Raw genomic sequence first — 17,889 nt, 5'->3', positions numbered from 1 at the left:
GGGATAACAGGCACCCATATAAAACAAAGCCCCAAATATCAGGACTGTCCCTGTAAAAATCGGGACTCTGGGCACCCTAGTATGGACACATGTCCCCTGGAATGGTGGTTGAAGCAGGAAGGGACATATGAATCTTTAGCGCCTCTGGTACGTAAATATCTTGCGATGTCAGCTACAACAGTGCCATGAGAATGCCTGTTCTCACTTTCAGGTGACATTTTAAACAAGAAGCAGGCAGCATTACATCCTTCAAATGTAAACAAACTTGTTTGTCTGAGCAACTGGCTGAACAAGAAGTAGGACTGAGTGGACTTGTAGGCTCTGAAGTTTTACATTGTTCTGTTTTTGAGTGCAGCTTTTTTTTGGGTACATAATTCAACATTTGTACATTCAGCTTTCATGATAAAGAGATTGCAGTACAGTACTTATATTAGGTGAACTGAAAAATATTATTTCTTTTGTTTTTTTTTACAGTGCAAATACTTGTAATAAAAATAAATATAAAGTGAGCACGGTACACTTTGTATTCTGTGTTATAACTGAAATCAATATATTTGAAAACGTAGAAAATATCCAAAAGTATTTAAATAAATGGTATTCTATTATTAACAGCGTAATTAATCGTGCGATCACAATTTTTTTTAATCGCTTGGCAGCCCTACTTTCCTTATAAATCAGGCTTTCTAAACCTTATATCATTTTTGTTGCTCTCCCTTGGATTCTCTCCAGTTTGTCTACATCTTTCCTAAAGTGTTGTGCACAAAAGTGGATGCTATACTCTAGCTGAGGCCTCACCAGTGCCAAGCAGAACAAAACAATTACCTCCCACATCTTACATGACAGTCCTGTTAATATATCGTAAAATATTAGCCTTTCACAGCTGCATCACATTGTTGACACACATTCAGTTAATGATCCTTTCAGGAATGATCTAGTTATTACTTAGCCTTGCCTTGACTGCAGGGGACTGGACTAGATGACCTGTTAAGGTCCCTTCCAGTTCTACACTTCTATGATTCTATAACCCGCAGATCCTTTTCAGCATTTAACTTGATATTACCCATTTTGTAGCTGTGTCAGGATCACATTACCATGTGGAAGAATCAGTGTATTGTGTCTGAAAAAGAAGGTCTCATCAGCATTTGAGAGAGAAAGGGAGAAGGAGAGCAAGACTTCATGTTCTGGATAAGAAACCACACACAGGCAGATGGCGGGAGAGACAGTGGACTCCTTAGAGGGCTCTGGTCTACAGCCAAACATGCTCTGGAGTGGTAAGGAAATGGAGGTAGGGTATTCTGTCTACATCTGTATCTCTCTTTTGGTATCTAAATAAAGATTAATGTTTAGAATCTTGTGAAAAGTCTTTGTGTCTGTTGGCTTCACTATCACATGCCCCTAAGAGTGAAACCCAACCCAGAGAACCCACACAGCTGGAATTCTGGGATAGGGTGTGCTTCAGCTACAGGGGAGCCTGACAGGGTGTGGTGGGGGGGGGGCAAGCACTTGTCCCAAAGGCTAGGCAGTTGAACTGTGAGGTTACAGCTCTCAGAAATGGGTGCTAGACAGAGCACCTGTACCATAAAAGTGTGCCTAGAGACCCCAGCCAGGGGCAATGCCTGGACTCTGTTCAGATTCACCAGCTTAAAGCACCCAAATCCCAGTGAAGTGGGACCCAAACACAACAGACCGGTGAATATCAACCTAGGAGCTCTACCAGGGCTATAAATGTGCGACAGCAAGAGTGGAACTGTTTTCATTCAAACTGAGTACTGTACTCTGAAAATATTTCTTTATACTTCACATGTACTCACATTAAGAAAAATACAAGAGATGAAAGTAATAGGAAAGAATATTCACTTCAGTCCCCAGAAAAATCACAGTGCAAGTCCTCAAAGCAATCCATTTTGAAGCACTTGGAGGAGAGAAAGGATTCACCAAGGGCAAGTCATCCTGACCAACCTCATTGCTTTTATCATGAGATAACTGGCTCGGTTGATGTGGGGAAGGCGGTGGATGTGATATACCTTCACTGTAGTGAAGCTTTTGATATGCTCTCCCACTGTAAGGTGGACAGAAAGCTTGCTACATTGTTGGACTCACTAGGTAGCGATCAACGGCTCGATGTCTAGTTGGCAGCCGGTATCAAGTGGAGTGCCCCAGGGGTCTGTCCTGGGGCCAGTTTTGTTCACCATCTTCATTAATGACCAGGATGATGTGATGGATAACACCCTCAGCAAGTTTGCAGATGACACTCAACTGGAGGGAGAGGTAAAGATATGCTGGAGGGTAGGGATAGGGTCCAGAGTGACCTAGACAAATTAGAGGATTGGACCAAAAGAAATCTGATGAGGTTCAACAAGGACAAGTGAAGAGTCCTGCACTTAGGACGGAAGAATCCCATGTACTGCTACAGGCTGGGGACTGACTGGCTAAGCAGTTGTTCTGCAGAAAAGGACCTAGGGATTGCAGTGGGTGAGAAGCTGAATATGGGATCAACAGTGTGCCCTTGTTGCTAAGAAGGCTAACGGCATATTGGGCTGCATTAGTAGGAGCACTGCCAGCAGATAGAGGAATTTTTTATTATTCCCCTCTATTCAGCACTAGTGAGGCCACATCTGGAGTACTGTGTCCAGTTTTGGGGCCCCCACTACAGAAAGGATGTGGACAAATTGGAGAGACTCCAGCAGATGGCAACAAAAAAGATTAGGGGGCTGGGGCACATGATTTATGAGGAGAGGCTGACCTGCGGTTATTTAGTCTGCAGAAGAGTGAGGGGCCTTCAACTACCAAAACGGGGGTTCAAAACAGGATGGCACTAGGCTGTTCTCAGTGGTGACAGATGACAGAACAAGGAGCAATGATCTCAAGCTGCAATGAGGGAGGTGTAGGTTGGGTATTAGGAAAAACTATTTCACTAGGAGGATGGTGAAGCACTGGAATGCCATACCTAGGGAGATGATGGAATCTCCATCCTTAGAGGTTTTGAAGGCCTGGCTTGACGAAGGCCTGGCAGGGATGATTTAGTTGGGGTTAGTCCTGCTTTGAGCAAGGGATTGGATTAGATGACCTCCTGAGCTCTCTTCCAACCCTAATCTTCTAGGATTCTATGAATATATATGCATATTGCACTGAGTACGTAGTATGACAATTTCTCCGATTGACAGAAACATCAGCTTGTAGAACTTCTCATTACACACTTCCTACAAGTTTTATTTTAGATTATTCAATTATGTAAGTGATGGGCAACAATACAGGGGCTGCTGCCACATTTCCCCATAATTTTCACTTACCCCATAGGAACATTAGCAATTCATTTGAATTTTATTGGCTGACCTAATCTTTGTCTAAAGACCTACTGTCCCATACACTTTGAAAGTGTCACAATGGAAGTGAAATCAGACCAGACAGCAAATTGAATATCTGTATTACTTTGTATCTTAGAGGCTCCCACCAAATATGGCACCATAAAAGGTGAGATATCAGAGTTTACAATCTAAGGCCATGTCTACAGTACCCACCAGATCGGCGGGTAGTGATCGATCTATCGGGGATTGATTTATCACATCTAGTGTAGACGCGATAAATTGATCCCCGATTGCTCTGTCGTCGGCTCCGGAACTCCACCATGGCGAGAGGCGGAAGCGGAGTCGACAGTGGAGAGGTGGCCGTCGATCCCGGGCCGCGAGGATGCAAAGTAAGTGATTCTAAGTCGATCTAAGATACAGCGACTTCACCTACGCTATTCTCGTAGCTGAAGTTGCGTATCTTAGATCGATTCCCCCCCATCCCCTGCAGTGTAGACTGGGCCTAAAACACAGTTAGAAACAAGGAGCGGGAAGGAAAGGTGAAGAAATGTGCCCAAGGTCACATAGCAGAGGTCATTGGCACGGCCAGAAATAGAACCCAGACGCTTGGTCTGATACCGTGTTTGCTACAAGATGCTCTCTATTATGAAAGTGCAGTCAAAAAGCTCTACACATTTATATTGGTAAGCCAAACTCAAATGTTTCATATTAGATATCAGGTTTCAGCAAAAAGAAAAGGAGTACTTGTGGCACCTTAGAGACTAACCAATTTATTTGAGCATAAGCTTTCGTGAGCTACAGCTCACTTCATTGGCTGCATACTGTGGAAAGTAATAAATTGGTTAGTCTCTAAGGTGCCACAAGTACTCCTTTTCTTTTTGCGAATACAGACTAACACGGCTGTTACTCTGAAAAAAGATCTTTTTATACACACAAGCCATGAAAAAATGGGTATTTACCACTACAAAAGGTTTTCTCTCCCCCCACCCCACTCTCCTGCTTGTAATAGCTTATCATAGAATCTCAGGGCTGGAAGGGACCTCAGGAGGTCATCTAGTCCAACCCCCTGCTCAAAGCAGGACCAGTGTCCAATTTTTGCCCCAGATCCCTAAATGGCCCCCTCAAGGATTGAACTCACAATCCTGGGTTTAGCAGGCCAATGCTCAAACCACTGAGCTATACCCCCCCCCCCTCAGGGATTATCTAAAGCAATCACCCTCCTTACAATGTGGATGATAATCAAGGTGGGCCATTTCCAGCACAAATCCAGGGTTTAACAAGAAAGTCTGGGGTGGGGGGGTAGGAAAAAACATACTACACATCAGGGAAATTATAGCATCTCTACAATTGACTGGCAAAGCCACACCTAAATGCTGAATTGATTCCAGACATTTAAACCAGGAAGAGATCAACAAGTTGTAGCGATTTTTTTTCAAAATACAATGATTGAAGACCTGGAGGAACTGATAAAATATTAAATGTGAAGCTTGGCTACTCAATAACCAAATGTAATTAATGACTAAGGACTATGTATGTGATTTTGAGGTGTGGTTGTGGGGCAAGAAACCTTATATATTTGAAGAGTATTAATACACCAAGGAAGAAGTAGTGTAATGAAGTAACGGAGGAGCAAAGAGATATTTAAGGTAAACTTGAGGGAATTTTTGTCCTAAACACTGAACTCTATTAGACCATAGTAGTCTCCCAAAGAAAGTGGAAGCCTCATTGTGTTGCTTATTTAAACTAAACTGAAGAAAACTCTTGAAAATATATTCTAGTTAATAACCCTGCACTGGCAGGGGTAGGAGAAACTAATAGGCTTTTTCATTTGTAATGCCTATGATTTAAATCCTACATACGACGGTATGAATATAGATGAGCTTTATATCTAACAGTTCATTAGAGGTCTTTATAAATACCATATATAACTGAAGGTCAAAACATTTTTCCTGACAAAAGGAATTTTTCACAGAGTGAGCATACAAGCCTCAAGACTTTCCACAAATCCTCCTAATTTGAAAACTTTTAAATTGTTAGTTTTTCAGATTAAGCTTTATTTTTAATCTCTGCATGTAGGATGAATTCTCCTCTCCTCCCTTGCGAACTGTTCCCTTTTGGGAAGTTTGAGCGAATTCTCTTTAGCAGTTTCTGTATTTGGGTAGGAAGGAGACAAGTGGGCATTTGAACACTCTTTATGAGCAGTCCTTTCCTGTTTCCTGCCCACCAGTGTTTTCCTGTTTTATAGAAGTACCAAATAACTTTCACAAAAGATAAGCCCAAGTCCAAAAGGTCAGATAATAGTTGGAAGGTCAACAGCCCTCAAGAAAGTGCTACCTTTGCTAAGTTTGAGACAATGATTGTTTTAATTTAATGATCACATGATAACTGCAAACCACTCATAAAAATACATAATTTTATAAGCTGTGCACAGGTAAATTTATAGTTAGATATACTGCACAGTAACGCCCTGATCATGAAGGATCAACTTTTAAAAGGCAATCAATCTTTACCAAATTACTGCCTCTTCACTCAGGTACTTTTGGGTTGCTTGCCAATCCTCCTCATAAAAGTGTTCATTTATATTTTAGCAGCACACATTTCTTTCATATTCCCAAGTCCTTATAAAGACTGTACTGAGGCCTCCAGAGCACAGAGAACCTAAAAGCCAACAGGAGTCACCTGTGAAGCTCTAGTAAATATTGCCTTAGTAGCTAACCGCACATTCCACAAATCACACATCAAGCAGTTAAAAGGAGGATGCACTTCAGATACTGAATTATTTTCTTCATAAAGTGTAGCTGTGCCTCCAGAAGCGCACTTCCATATTTCCTTGTTTTTACTCTTTATTTACCAGTGTGTCTTAAATAGACTTTTGCAGGACTGCAGCCAAATTTGATAACAGGGACTGCCATGATTCTCCAACCTACCTAGTGCTTCGGCAGACATACCAAGAAAAGTCAAGTTCATTGTGCTTTTTCACAGCTCTTAGCCAACCTCAATTTTTTGCATGTACAATGACCAGACAACATTCTATTTGCAAAGGATTATGGGGGATACCATCTGCTTTGCAGCAGCCATCTTACCCAGTCCACATCCCATCTCAGCAGAAAATAGTCAACAGCAGATACAAGCATATAAGCAGCCACTGGTTCCGAACGAAACTAGCGTGCTGGGAGCACATCCAGTAGGTTCTGTGGTTCTTTCATGGTCTGGAGCAGGGGTTCTCAACCTTTTTCTTTCTGAGGCCCCTCCAACATGCAATACAAACTCCTCGGCACAAGCTGTGCCACAAGTGTTTTTCTGCATATAAAAACCAGGGTGGCATTAGGGGGTAGCAAGCAGGGAAATTTGGGGCCCCATTCCACAGGGGGCGCTGCGAAGCTAAGTTGCTCAGGCTTCAGCACTGGGTGGTGGGGCTTGGGGCGGTGGGGCTTCAGCTTTCTGCTCTGGGCCCCAGTGAATCTAATGCTGGCCATGCTTGGTGGCCCCCCGGAGGCCTCAGACCCCTGTCTGAAAAGTGCTGGTCTGAAGGAAGTATATCATCCGCACAGAAGCCGCCAGTTCAAAAGCAGCCCCACTCTAACCTATGCATCAGCTAACTACTAAGGGTATATCTACACAGCAATATGAGCCCAGGCTCAAGCCTACCTCCCCTTTTAGCCACACACCAATTGTACTAACCTAGGGCTCGGACCTAGGGTCCAAGATCCTGCAGGGCTGGAGAGTCCAAGCCTGTGTTAAGCTAGGACCAAAGGTCCAAGCCCTACTGCTTTCCTGTGTGCGTGCAGCACTGGCAGTCTTCTGCATATATCCCAGAATTCCTGGTGGAAGAAGAGCAATGCCACTGGTAGCAAGCACAGAGGCCAGACCTACCGTTATTGCCTGGCTGAGTGCACTCCCCCTTCCTACTCCTGCTGCTCCTCACTGCTGCATGGAGCTTGCCTGGAGCAGGGAGCAAAGTTGACAGGCAGGAGGCAGCTGCCAGGATGTTGGGAGGTTGCAGAGCTGAGCCTGGAGCTCTGCCCCTCCCCCGCCCTGCAGGGCAGCCCTTTAGTCCCTGCTCCACTCTCTGTCCCTTGGTCCCCACTATGCCCGCCCGCTCCTCCCAGGGCTGCATGTGCAGATTCACCCAGGCAGCATGCACTGTGAGGGCAGTGAGTGGGAGCCAGCCCTAAAACTTCCCCACTGCCTCCCGAGGATTCCTTATTTCTGCCTCCAGGGGTGCAGCAAGGGTAGGGATAAGAGATCCTGGGGGGTGCTGAAGCACACTGCACCACAAGCCTCGAGGATGCACTTCACTGGCTCTGCAGCTGGCAGCAGCCAGGCTGGGGTGTGTGTCTGTTTTTACTCTGAAACCTACATTTTATGTTAAGCTTCAACAAAAACAAAAAGCCAGACAACAATAAAATGAAAACCAACCAACCAAAGACACCTTCATTGATCATCCCATTTTAAAAATTAAGAATTGCAAAATTCCATTTTAATAGTCTGACAGCCCTGGAGATTGATGGCCTAATTATCCTCAGAATAGGTGCATATGCGCATGTTCCTGCCCATGTGACTCAGCCTAGAGATGGAGAGCCCAATTCTCAAATTAGATGGTAGTTCATTATAAAGACTTCCCAAACTTACTCCTGAGGGAATTCTGTGCCAAAAAATAAAAATTCTGCAAACTTATTTGTCAATAAATAAATGTAGAGGCTCCAGCATGGCAGTGGGGAGCACAGGCCACTGGCTCTATGGAAGTGGGAGAAAATGCATGGAAGTGGAAGGGGGAGGGGCAGAACGCAGCACACTCGGGGAAGAGGCGGGGGAGGAGCTTGACTGATGGCGGAGCCTGCCTTGCTTCTGCCCCCACAGAAGAGATCAGGGGAGGCGGTGGGGTGAAGAAGAGCAGGCCAGGTTGGACCCCTTTGGACCGTGGACCTGGTGCCATGGTAAATCCGGTACTGATTAAGTCTGATACACTTTGCCGGACACCTTCTTTGAAACTGATTCTTTTCCTAAGAATTTATAATAAATCCTCAGTCCTGCAATTAAAGCCAAGTTTACATTAGAAATTTGTTAAATGTTGACATGTCGGACGTTTACATGAGCAAACATGGAACTGGTAACAATAAAATTCTTAGTGTGCAACAGACTGATTATGCAGATAGTTCTTAATTAGGACATTTAAAGGGACACTTACAAAACAAAAAATGTATCTTAGATACACAGCTGATACCCGAAAAATATTACTCACCATTTAAACCTATTTCAAGGGTAAAGTTTACATTGAGTGCAGCCTGGTTTGTACTGAGGCATACCATTTTTGCAGAGGATTAGTTTGTATTCCATAATCTGTCATTGCATCTACACAAAAACTAATTAAAATTCAAATCAAAATATTTATATTAACACAAGAGTTAAGAGTAAACATAGTTAAGTAAGAGTAAATGTAAAGTTAGCCAATACTATGAGTGCACAAAATAGTGGGAAATGTATGTACAGCAGGAGTGGGCAACATGAAGCCCACAGGCCTAATGCGGCCCATCAGAGTAATCTGCTGGCGGGCCGCGAGACAATATTTACATTGACAGTCCACAAGCATGGCAACCCGCAGTTCTCAGTAGCTGTGGTTGACATACAGTGTATAATTTGAAAGAACGAGGAGTACTTGTGGCTCCTTAGAGACTAACAAATTTATTTGAGCATAAGCTTTCATGGGCTAAAGCCCACTTCACCAGATGCATGCAGTAAAAAATACATACGAAGATAGATAGATAGATATACAGAGAGAGAGAACATGAAAAAATGGGGGTTGCCATACCAACTCTTAACAAGACCAATCAATTAAGGAGGGTTATCATCAGCAGGAGAAAAAAACTTTTGTAGTGATAATCAGGATGGCCCATTTCAAACAGTTGACAAGAAGGTGTGAGTAACAGTAGGGGGAAAATTAGCATGGGGAAATAGTTTTTAGTTAGTGTAATGACTCATCCACTCCCAGTCTTTATTCAAGACTAATTTAATGGTGTCCAGTTTGCAGATTCATTCCAGTTTTCCTGTTTCTCATTGGAGTCTGTTTTTGAAGAGTTTTTGTTGAATAATTGCGACTTTTAGGTCTGAAATTGAGTGTCCAGGGCGGTCGAAGTGATCCCTAACTGGTTTTTGAATGTTATAATTCTTGACGTCTGATTTGTGTCCATTTCTTCTTTTAGGTAGAGACTGACCAGTTGGACCAATGTACATGGCAGAGGGGCATTGTTGGCACATGATGGCATATATTACATTAGTAGATGTGCAGGTGAATGAGTCTCTGATAGTGTGGCTGATGTGATTAGGTCCTATGACGGTGTCCCCTGAATAGATATGTGGACACAGTTGGCAACGGGCTTTGTTGCAAGGATGGGTTCCTGTGTTCATGTTTTTGTTGTGTGGCATGTGGTTGCTGGTGAGTATTTGCTTCAGGATGGGGGGGCTGTCTGTAAGCAAGGACTGGCCTGTCTCCCAAGATCTGAGAGAGTGAGAGGTTGTCCTTCAGGATAGGTTGTAGATCCTCGATGATGCGTTGGAGAGGTTTTAGTTGGGGGCTGAAGGTGACAGCTAGTGGCGTTCTGTTACTTTCTTTGTTGGGCCTGTCCTGTAGTAGGTGACTTCTGGGTAGTCTTCTGGCTCTGTCAATCTGTTTCTTCACCTCAGCAAGTGGGTATTGTAGTTGTAAGAATGCTTGATAGAGATCTTGTAGGTGTTTGTCTCTGTCTGAGGGGTTGGAGCAAATGCGGTTGTATCTTAGAGCTTGGCTGTAGACAATGGATCGTGCAGTGTGGTCTGGATGGAAGCTGGAGGCATGTAAGCGAGTATAGGGTGGCGTTTATGTGACCATGGCTTATCAGCACCGTTGTGTCCAGGAAGTGGATCTCTTGTGTGGACTGATCCAGGCTGAGGTTGATGGTGGAATGGAAATTGTTGAAATCATGGTGGAATTCCTCAAGGGCTTCTTGTCCATGGGTCCAGATGATGAAGATGTCATCAAAGTAGAGTTGGGGTATTAGGGGACGAGAGCTAAGGAAGCGTTGTTCTAAGTCAGACATAAAAATGTTGGCATACTGTGGGGCCATGGGGGTACCCATAGCAGTGCTGCTGACTTGAAGGTATACACTGTCCCCAAATGTGAAATAGTTGTGGGTGAGGACAAAGTCACAAAGGTCAGCCACTAGGTTTGCCATGACATTATCAGGGATACTGTCATAAATATAAAGGGAAGGGTAAACCCCTTTGAAATCCCTCCTGGCCAGGGGAAAGCTCCTCTCACCTGTAAAGGGTTAAGAAGCTAAAGGTAACCTCGCTGGCACCTGACCAAAATGACCAATGAGGAGACAAGATACTTTCAAAAGCTGGGAGGAGGGAGAGAAACAAAGGGTCTGTGTCTGTCTGTAGTCGTCTTGGCCGGGGATAGACCAGGAATGGAGTCTTAAGACTTTTAGTAAGTAATCTAGCTAGGTATGTGTTAGATTATGATTTCTTTAAATGGCTGAGAAAAGAATTGTGCTGAATAGAATAACTATTTCTGTCTGTGTATCTTTTTTGTAACTTAAGGTTTTGCCTAGAGGGGTTCTCTATGTTTTTGAATCTAATTACCCTGTAAGATATCTACCATCCTGATTTTACAGGGGGGATTTCTTTATTTCTATTTACTTCTATTTTTTATTAAAAGTCTTCTTGTAAAACACTGACTGCTTTTTCATTGTTCTCAGATCCAAGGGTTTGGGTCTGTGGTCACCTATGCAAATTGGTGAGGCTTTTTATCCAACATTTCCCAGGAAAGGGGGGGTGCAAGTGTTGGGAGGATTGTTCATTGTTCTTAAGATCCAAGGGTTTGGGTCTGTGGTCACCTATGCAAATTGGTGAGGCTTTTTACCAAACCTTGTCCAGGAAGTGGGGTGCAGGGTTTTGGGAAGTATTTTGGGGGGAAAGACGCGTCCAAACAGCTCTTCCCCAGTAACCAGTATTAGTTTGGTGGTGGTAGCGGCCAGTCCAAGGACAACGGGGGGAATATTTTGTACCTTGGGGAAGTTTTGACCTAAGCTGGTAAAGATAAGCTTAGGAGGTTTTTTCATGCAGGTCCCCACATCTGTACCCTAGAGTTCAGAGTGGGGGAGGAACCTTGACAGATACTGTTTCTGATGGCTTGTAATCCATCTTTGCGTGGCATGTTGGTGGAGAGGGCTTCTACATCCATAGTGGCCAGGATGATGTTCCCTAGAAGATCTCCACCTCCCAGAGGAGCGGCGCTCCCACGGTGCCCCAGTAAAGGTCACGGACTGTGAATTTTTGTTTATTGCCCATGACTTGTTCTAAAAATACCCATGACTAAATTGTAGCCTTACTATTTAAGTAAGCACACTATTTAAAATTTAATAGAAAATTTGATATCATTCATATGCAGGAAGTTTCCAAAAGATAAACTCCATTATTTCTAATACCAAATTTCCTCAAATTTGTCAGACATTTCTCTTCCAGTGAGTTGAATACGTATCCCAAGTTTGAAGTTAAGCTTTTTTACATACAAATAGATACACTATCAATTTTCTAACTATGTTAATAACTTCCCTTATCTCACAGTGATATCTCATATGACCTAGGAGACTTCACAAGACTTGGCAAAAGAAGTTTCACTTTTCAGCTGAGGGATCATGCAACAGCTCAAAGGATAAACTTATCTGGAAGGCAATAAGTGCCCAAAGCTATAGTGGCTTAACATTAAAGTGCTTCCTCGACCATAATGAAATCAGCTAACAAACAAAAAGGAAAGGAATGTTTTCATCACTGTTTTGAAGCAACAGTTATTCTACTATATCCAGGTGCAATTAATTTGAATATGAAACAGAAAAACAACTATTTACTAAAACAATACTTAAGGCTTTGATGTTTTCAGAAAATAGTGTAAACATATTAGCCTGTGTTTTTGTACTCCAGCTAGACTGGCATGTGTTCTTGTGGTAGACAGAAAGAGTCAACATTCATACAAAGGATGCTCAAATCATATGGTCTGAAAAGTGTACTTACTTGCAGTTACAAGCCCTAGGATTACTTTAACTGACTAATTTAAGACCCATTTCTTTCCATGTCAAGGAGTATACATTGGCTAAGCAGTTGGTGTGTTGTGACTGCTGATTATACTAAACACGATAGTTCCACTTGTTATCTTGTCCTTCCTCATTTTCTCCTTCTCACACTTACCCGTTACCATGAAGCCAAAGAATATTTGTATAGGCACAGTGGTATCTGCACTGATATACGAGCAAGATTTAGTCCCAAGACTTAAAGTAGCACCGGCATAACAAGGCCTTGACCCTCAGTTATCCTGTGGTAGTAATTTAGAGGCCTCCTAACACCATGCAACTACAACCTTTACTCTTAAGAGGAACGCTGAGAAATGCTGGAATTATTAAGCAGTCAGTTCTGCAAACACACTGCAAGTTTCAATTTCAATTGCAAACACACTATTTCACAGATGCAGTTTTTCTGGAATCTCAAATGGCACATCCATTACATGATAAAAGTACTAAATTACATTGTGGCTTGAATATTTTAATAAATATTCTTGTTTTAGATCTGCTCATTGCTGTAACATATTCCAGCTAAAACCCCTAACTCCAATGGCTCTCCAAGTGACTAAAAGCCACCTGCAAGATCCTCAAAATGAGTACTTTTTCTAGCTATTACTAATTTATGTTTAGTGCGCAGAAAGAGGACTATGCACACTTGGCTTTATATCTGCTGACAAGCTCTTCGGGCTGGGGGGGGGAGAAACCACTTCTTAGTGTCTTGTCAAATCATTATGAGCTTGTCAATGTGGTCCAAAGTCTATGCATGCAGCCTTTCCCATACTTATGAAGAAACTTAGTGAATGAACCCAGGAGCAGAAGTTTGCAAAGCTGTTTTCCTACTATTAATTCTCACCAGCTGTTTAATTTATTTTAAACGCTGGACCCCACAGTCCTGCCCTAAATATATGGCTTTAAGAAAAAGTTGCTGATGGTGTGTAAACTAATCTGTATTGCACACATTTTTAAAATTTATTTTGCAGCAACACTCGAGAAGCCTCTAGTAAATACTACACCAAATATACTACAGTAGGCTAAACACCACCACAAAGAATCAGAACCCTCTGGGACAAGAGGAACATTTCTCAACCCCATTCTGGACCCAAAACGAGAGAAGAAAGAGCAGGAACCTTTGGAACTTTACGCCCTTTAGGAGAAGGCAGACCTGTGCGCAACAGCTTGCACTATTAACTGGTCTGTCCCTTTTCGTAAGAGCTGGTTGGACATAGGAAGGTGGTGCCTTATCTTTACAGTATGTGTGTTACCTCCCACACACATTTCAGTGATACACGTGCCAAGGGCACAAGCAGACAAGAACAGGAACAGGTGCACTCTATGACAACCTCCAGAGCCGCTCCAACCTCCCCCACACACTGTACAACCCCTCACATCTCAAAGCCCCTCCAAACCTGCACTACTGCCAGAGCCCCTCCAGTGTCCCCCACTATAACCCCAATCCCAGAGCCCCTCCAACCCCACATTATCCAACCCCCCACTACTGCCAGAGCCCCTCCAGTGTCCCCCACTATAACCCCAATCCCAGAGCCCCTCCAACCCCACATTATCCAACCCCCCACTACTGCCAGAGCCCCTCCAGTGTCCCCCACTATAACCCCACTCCCAGAGCCCCTCAAAACCCCACACTATACAACGCTGCACCTGCCAGAGCCTCTCCAGGGTCCCCCACTATACCCTCACCCCCTCCATTCTCCCCCCCAAGGACACCACCCCCCATGGCCGTTCAGTCCCCCGCACCTGCCAGAGCCCCTGCAGTCTGCCCCGCACTATACCCTACCCCCAGAACCCCTCCAAGCCCGCCCTGTACAACCCCCAGCCCCTCCTCCCGCCAGGCCCCATCACTCACCGCCGTCCCGGCCCCGGGGCGGCTGCGGATCCCGCCAGGACAGCAGCCCCGGCTCCCACTCTAACGTGACCTCCCAGGCGCGCTGCCCGAAGGCCAACGAGGAGACGAGCCGGGGCCGCCGGCCGCCCGCGGGCTGCTCCATGGGCGCTCAGGGCCGGAGCACGCCTGCCCCGCGACGCATAGCCCGGGCCTAAGGGGCCGCCCAGCTCCTGGGCACCGGGATGGCGGCAGCCGGCAGCTAACGGGGCCCGGCCTCGCCGCTATCCGGCTATTGTCTAGCGTAGGGGGACGAGAGCGTCAGCACGTATGGAAATCACCGCCGAGGGTGGAGCCTCGCCGTCTCTCTGCTGGCGGCGGCGAAGATACGGGCCCGGGTGCAAAGCTGCTAAGCGGCGCTGGGGCCAAGGGCCGCGACGCGCGATCCCCGTTGTGGCCAAGCGTCAGGCCGAGCCCGTGAGCCCTCCACCCCCTGCAGCCCAGCGCCGCCCGGGGCTCTCACAGCGTCGGGCCGAGCCCGGGTGTCCTCCGCCCCCTTCCTTCCATCGCCGCCCGGGGCTCTCACAGCGTCGGGCCGAGCCCGTGTGTCCTCCGCCCCCTTCCTTCCATCGCCGCCCGGGGCTCTCACAGCGTCGGGCCGAGCCCGTGAGCCCTCCACCCCCTTCCTTCCATCGCCGCCCGGGGCTCTCACAGCGTCGGGCCGAGCCCGTGTGTCCTCCGCCCCCTTCCTTCCATTGCCGCCCGGGGCTCTCACAGCGTCGGGCCGAGCCCGTGTGTCCTCCGCCCCCTTCCTTCCATCGCCGCCCGGGGCTCTCACAGCGTCGGGCCGAGCCCGTGTGTCCTCCACCCCCTGCAGCCCAGCGCCGCCCGGGGCTCTCACAGCGTCGGGCAGTCCCCGTGTGCCCTCCGCCCCCTGCAGCCCAGCGCCGCCCGGGGCTCTCACAGCGTCGGGCAGTCCCCGTGTGCCCTCCGCCCCCTGCAGCCCAGCGCCGCCCGGGGCTCTCACAGCGTCAGGCCGAGCCCGTGAGCCCTCCACCCCCTGCAGCCCAGCGCCGCCCGGGGCTCTCACAGCGTCGGGCCGAGCCCGGGTGTCCTCCGCCCCCTTCCTTCCATCGCCGCCCGGGGCTCTCACAGCGTCAGGCCGAGCCCGTGAGCCCTCCACCCCCTGCAGCCCAGCGCCGCCCGGGGCTCTCACAGCGTCGGGCCGAGCCCGGGTGTCCTCCGCCCCCTTCCTTCCATTGCCGCCCGGGGCTCTCACAGCGTCGGGCCGAGCCCGTGTGTCCTCCGCCCCCTTCCTTCCATCGCCGCCCGGGGCTCTCACAGCGTCGGGCCGAGCCCGTGAGCCCTCCACCCCCTGCAGCCCAGCGCCGCCCGGGGCTCTCACAGCGTCGGGCCGAGCCCGTGTGTCCTCCGCCCCCTTCCTTCCATTGCCGCCCGGGGCTCTCACAGCGTCGGGCCGAGCCCGTGAGCCCTCCACCCCCTGCAGCCCAGCGCCGCCCGGGGCTCTCACAGCGTCGGGCCGAGCCCGTGTGTCCTCCGCCCCCTTCCTTCCATTGCCGCCCGGGGCTCTCACAGCGTCGGGCCGAGCCCGTGTGTCCTCCGCCCCCTTCCTTCCATCGCCGCCCGGGGCTCTCACAGCGTCAGGCCGAGCCCGTGAGCCCTCCACCCCCTGCAGCCCAGCGCCGCCCGGGGCTCTCACAGCGTCGGGCCGAGCCCGGGTGTCCTCCGCCCCCTTCCTTCCATCGCCGCCCGGGGCTCTCACAGCGTCGGGCCGAGCCCGTGAGCCCTCCACCCCCTGCAGCCCAGCGCCGCCCGGGGCTCTCACAGCGTCGGGCCGAACCCGTGTGTCCTCCGCCCCCTTCCTTCCATCGCCGCCCGGGGCTCTCACAGCGTCAGGCTGTGCCCGTGAGCCCTCCACCCCCTGCAGCCCAGCGCCGCCCGGGGCTCTCACAGCGTCGGGCCGTCCCCGTGAGCCCTCCGCCCTCTGCAGCCCAGCGCCGCCCGGGGCTCTCACAGCGTCGGGCAGTCCCCGTGTGCCCTCCGCCCTCTGCAGCCCAGCGCCGCCCGGGGCTCTCACAGCGTCGGGCCGAGCCCGGGTGTCCTCCGCCCCCTTCCTTCCATTGCCGCCCGGGGCTCTCACAGCGTCGGGCCGAGCCCGTGTGTCCTCCGCCCCCTTCCTTCCATCGCCGCCCGGGGCTCTCACAGCGTCAGGCTGTGCCCGTGAGCCCTCCACCCCCTGCAGCCCAGCGCCGCCCGGGGCTCTCACAGCGTCGGGCAGTCCCCGTGTGCCCTCCACCCCTTGCAGCCCAGCGCCGCCCGGGGCTCTCACAGCGTCGGGCAGTCCCCGTGTGCCCTCCGCCCCCTGCAGCCCAGCGCCGCCCGGGGCTCTCACAGCGTCGGGCCGTCCCCGTGAGCCCTCCGCCCTCTGCAGCCCAGCGCCGCCCGGGGCTCTCACAGCGTCGGGCAGTCCCCGTGTGCCCTCCGCCCCCTGCAGCCCAGCGCCGCCCGGGGCTCTCACAGCGTCGGGCCGAGCCCGTGTGTCCTCCGCCCCCTTCCTTCCATCGCCGCCCGGGGCTCTCACAGCGTCAGGCTGTGCCCGTGAGCCCTCCACCCCCTGCAGCCCAGCGCCGCCCGGGGCTCTCAGAGCGTCGGGCAGTCCCCGTGTGCCCTCCGCCCCCTGCAGCCCAGCGCCGCCCGGGGCTCTCACAGCGTCGGGCCGTCCCCGTGAGCCCTCCGCCCTCTGCAGCCCAGCGCCGCCCGGGGCTCTCACAGCGTCGGGCAGTCCCCGTGTGCCCTCCGCCCCCTGCAGCCCAGCGCCGCCCGGGGCTCTCACAGCGTCGGGCCGTCCCCGTGAGCCCTCCGCCCTCTGCAGCCCAGCGCCGCCCGGGGCTCTCACAGCGTCGGGCAGTCCCCGTGTGCCCTCCGCCCTCTGCAGCCCAGCGCCGCCCGGGGCTCTCACAGCGTCGGGCCGAGCCCGTGTGTCCTCCGCCCCCTTCCTTCCATCGCCGCCCGGGGCTCTCACAGCGTCGGGCCGAGCCCGTGAGCCCTCCACCCCCTGCAGCCCAGCGCCGCCCGGGGCTCTCACAGCGTCGGGCCGAGCCCGTGTGTCCTCCGCCCCCTTCCTTCCATCGCCGCCCGGGGCTCTCACAGCGTCGGGCAGTCCCCGTGTGCCCTCCGCCCCCTGCAGCCCAGCGCCGCCCGGGGCTCTCACAGCGTCGGGCCGAGCCCGTGTGTCCTCCGCCCCCTTCCTTCCATCGCCGCCCGGGGCTCTCACAGCGTCAGGCTGTGCCCGTGAGCCCTCCACCCCCTTCCTTCCATCGCCGCCCGGGGCTCTCACAGCGTCGGGCAGTCCCCGTGTGCCCTCCGCCCCCTGCAGCCCAGCGCCGCCCGGGGCTCTCACAGCGTCGGGCCGTCCCCGTGAGCCCTCCGCCCTCTGCAGCCCAGCGCCGCCCGGGGCTCTCACAGCGTCGGGCAGTCCCCGTGTGCCCTCCGCCCTCTGCAGCCCAGCGCCGCCCGGGGCTCTCACAGCGTCGGGCAGTCCCCGTGAGCCCTCCGCCCTCTGCAGCCCAGCGCCGCCCGGGGCTCTCACAGCGTCGGGCAGTCCCCGTGTGCCCTCCGCCCTCTGCAGCCCAGC

General features: G+C 50.4%; 1 protein-coding gene across 8 annotated transcripts in view; it reads right to left on the bottom strand.

Annotated features, from left to right (window-relative positions):
- CERK (ceramide kinase) overlaps nt 1-14,839 on the bottom strand; it is a 74,622-nt gene extending 59,783 nt beyond the window's left edge. For 3 of the 8 annotated variants that reach the window (XM_073328359.1, XM_073328361.1, XM_073328363.1), the window contains exon 1: nt 14,259-14,720. In XM_073328359.1, the coding sequence (XP_073184460.1) occupies nt 14,259-14,400 (142 nt within the window). In that variant the 5' untranslated portion in view covers nt 14,401-14,720. Of the gene's footprint in view, nt 1-14,258; nt 14,721-14,757; nt 14,783-14,820 lie in introns of those variants that run through there. The other 5 variants (XM_073328364.1, XM_073328367.1, XM_073328366.1 and 2 more) reach the window with 4 other exon arrangements.
- Nucleotides 14,840-17,889: the final 3,050 nt, after the last annotated feature.

Source organism: Lepidochelys kempii, chromosome 1, assembly GCF_965140265.1.
Source record: "Lepidochelys kempii isolate rLepKem1 chromosome 1, rLepKem1.hap2, whole genome shotgun sequence".
Taxonomy (NCBI): domain Eukaryota; kingdom Metazoa; phylum Chordata; order Testudines; family Cheloniidae; genus Lepidochelys; species Lepidochelys kempii.
Note: the sequence above shows the minus strand (reverse complement) of the source record. Positions and strands in the feature narration are given on the sequence as shown.